The sequence below is a fragment of the Mandrillus leucophaeus genome, unplaced genomic scaffold, assembly GCF_000951045.1.
Source record: "Mandrillus leucophaeus isolate KB7577 unplaced genomic scaffold, Mleu.le_1.0 Scaffold215, whole genome shotgun sequence".
Taxonomy (NCBI): Eukaryota; Metazoa; Chordata; class Mammalia; order Primates; family Cercopithecidae; genus Mandrillus; species Mandrillus leucophaeus.
The window spans coordinates 1,111,015-1,112,553 of record NW_012102199.1 but is presented as its reverse complement, the minus strand read 5'-3'; the positions used below and the strand labels follow the sequence as shown (position 1 = coordinate 1,112,553).

Genomic DNA, 1,539 nt, shown 5'->3' with positions numbered 1-1,539 from the left:
AGAGGAATGGGTGAGCCACCTCCCTCTCTTCTCTGTGTTCCCAGACCCCAGCCACCCTCAAAACCCAGCTCCCTGAACTGCTTTCCTGCCCCTCAGAAACTCCATCCACTCTGAGATCCCAGACCTGTCCTGCTGCCAAACTCACCAGGTCCTGGTGTCCCCAAAGCCAGTTCCATTTTGGGGACCGCAGGAAACACTGGAGGTGGCAGCAGTTGTCATAGAAGGTGTAGGTCCAGGCCAGGACACGGGCCAGGATCCAGGAGCCCCCGGCCAGCAGCCGGAGCAGCCACGGGGATGCTGCCACGGGCCCGAGGCCCAGCCAGGACAGGCTCAACTGCAACATCCTGAAGGGCAGACGGGATGGAGGGTGAGACACTGAGGCCCAGGGAAGGGCCCAGGAAGTTCCAGGGACAGTGGAGAGGGGCAAGGAAGGACAGTGCTAGAGGCAGATCAGGGAAGGGTCTGAGACGGGTAAACGAGAGTTGAGATCTAAAGTCCAGAAACACCCAACGGAAACCAGCAGCCAAGTGGCCTCCAGTTACACAGAAAGGGAGAGATTGAGGCTGATCAGAATCCAGAAAGGCCCAGCCTGAATCACTGGGAGGTTGCCAGGGGTCCGGTTACCAGGAAATCACGTTTCCCAGGTCAGTAGCCTGGACCCACCCCAGCCTTGGGCAGTGCCTCTCCCCATCCCAGGCCAAGATCCTCCAGCCCTGCCACCCCCAGCCTGGCACCTTCTGTCAGGACCAGCTTGTCCCACACAATCTCCTCTCCCCACCTGCTAGGAGGTCTTTACCTCTGGCCCCTGATGTAGGGAAGGCTGTGGGAGGCTGGGTTAGGCTGGGCTGGGCTGGGCGAGCCAATCCCCATAGCCTGGGTGTGTCTTCCGTGCCTGGGCTGACAACCAAAACCTGGCATCAGGCCAACTGGGTGCAGAGGATCCAGCTGAGGGTGACACAGCATGGGCACTGGTTCTGCAGGTCTCAGCACCTCCCAGGTGGGTGAGAGGGGATCTTGAGGTGCAAAGGTGACTCTGAGCCCCAAAGTTGACAACCACCCTGCCCTTCCAAGGCCAAGGGTGTGGCAGATAAAGGCATGAACTTGAGAGTTCAGGTGGCAGGTGAGCAGGGCCAGGCCAACCCTTGTTCCAGATCATCTTCAGAGCTCCTCTCCACGTGTGGTCCAGGAGTTCGCTATACACCATTTCTCAGTGCAGACTTAGGAGATTCAGGGACAGAAGCTTCTGGTCTCTGGCTTCACAGCCTGGCAGGAGTTCAAGTCCTGCCTCCAGGTAACCCAGGGCCTGGGTCGAGACATGACTGACAGGAGCAGGAACAAACTACCTAACTGTACTGGGGATTACCCGGTCCGATTCCAGAGATAAAGAGCTCTGCTGGAGGAGAATACCTGGAGGCTGGACTCAGAATAGGAGGACAGAGATGGGGCATGGGAGGTAAGGCTGAGAGGGGCCATGAGCAGATGGGGCCAGGGAGGGCCGAGCCAGGAGACCCTGAGTGGAGTCCTTATTCTGCCCTCTCC

The 1,539-nt window shown here is 59.0% G+C and overlaps 1 protein-coding gene across 1 annotated transcript in view; it reads right to left on the bottom strand.

The window, feature by feature from the left end:
- LOC105540094 (phylloquinone omega-hydroxylase CYP4F11-like) overlaps positions 1–788 on the bottom strand; it is an 11,446-nt gene extending 10,658 nt beyond the window's left edge. The window contains exon 1 of the mRNA XM_011980581.1: positions 146–788. Coding sequence (XP_011835971.1) covers positions 146–343 — 198 coding nt within the window. The 5' untranslated portion in view covers positions 344–788. The remainder of the gene's footprint in view (positions 1–145) is intronic.
- Positions 789–1,539: the final 751 nt, after the last annotated feature.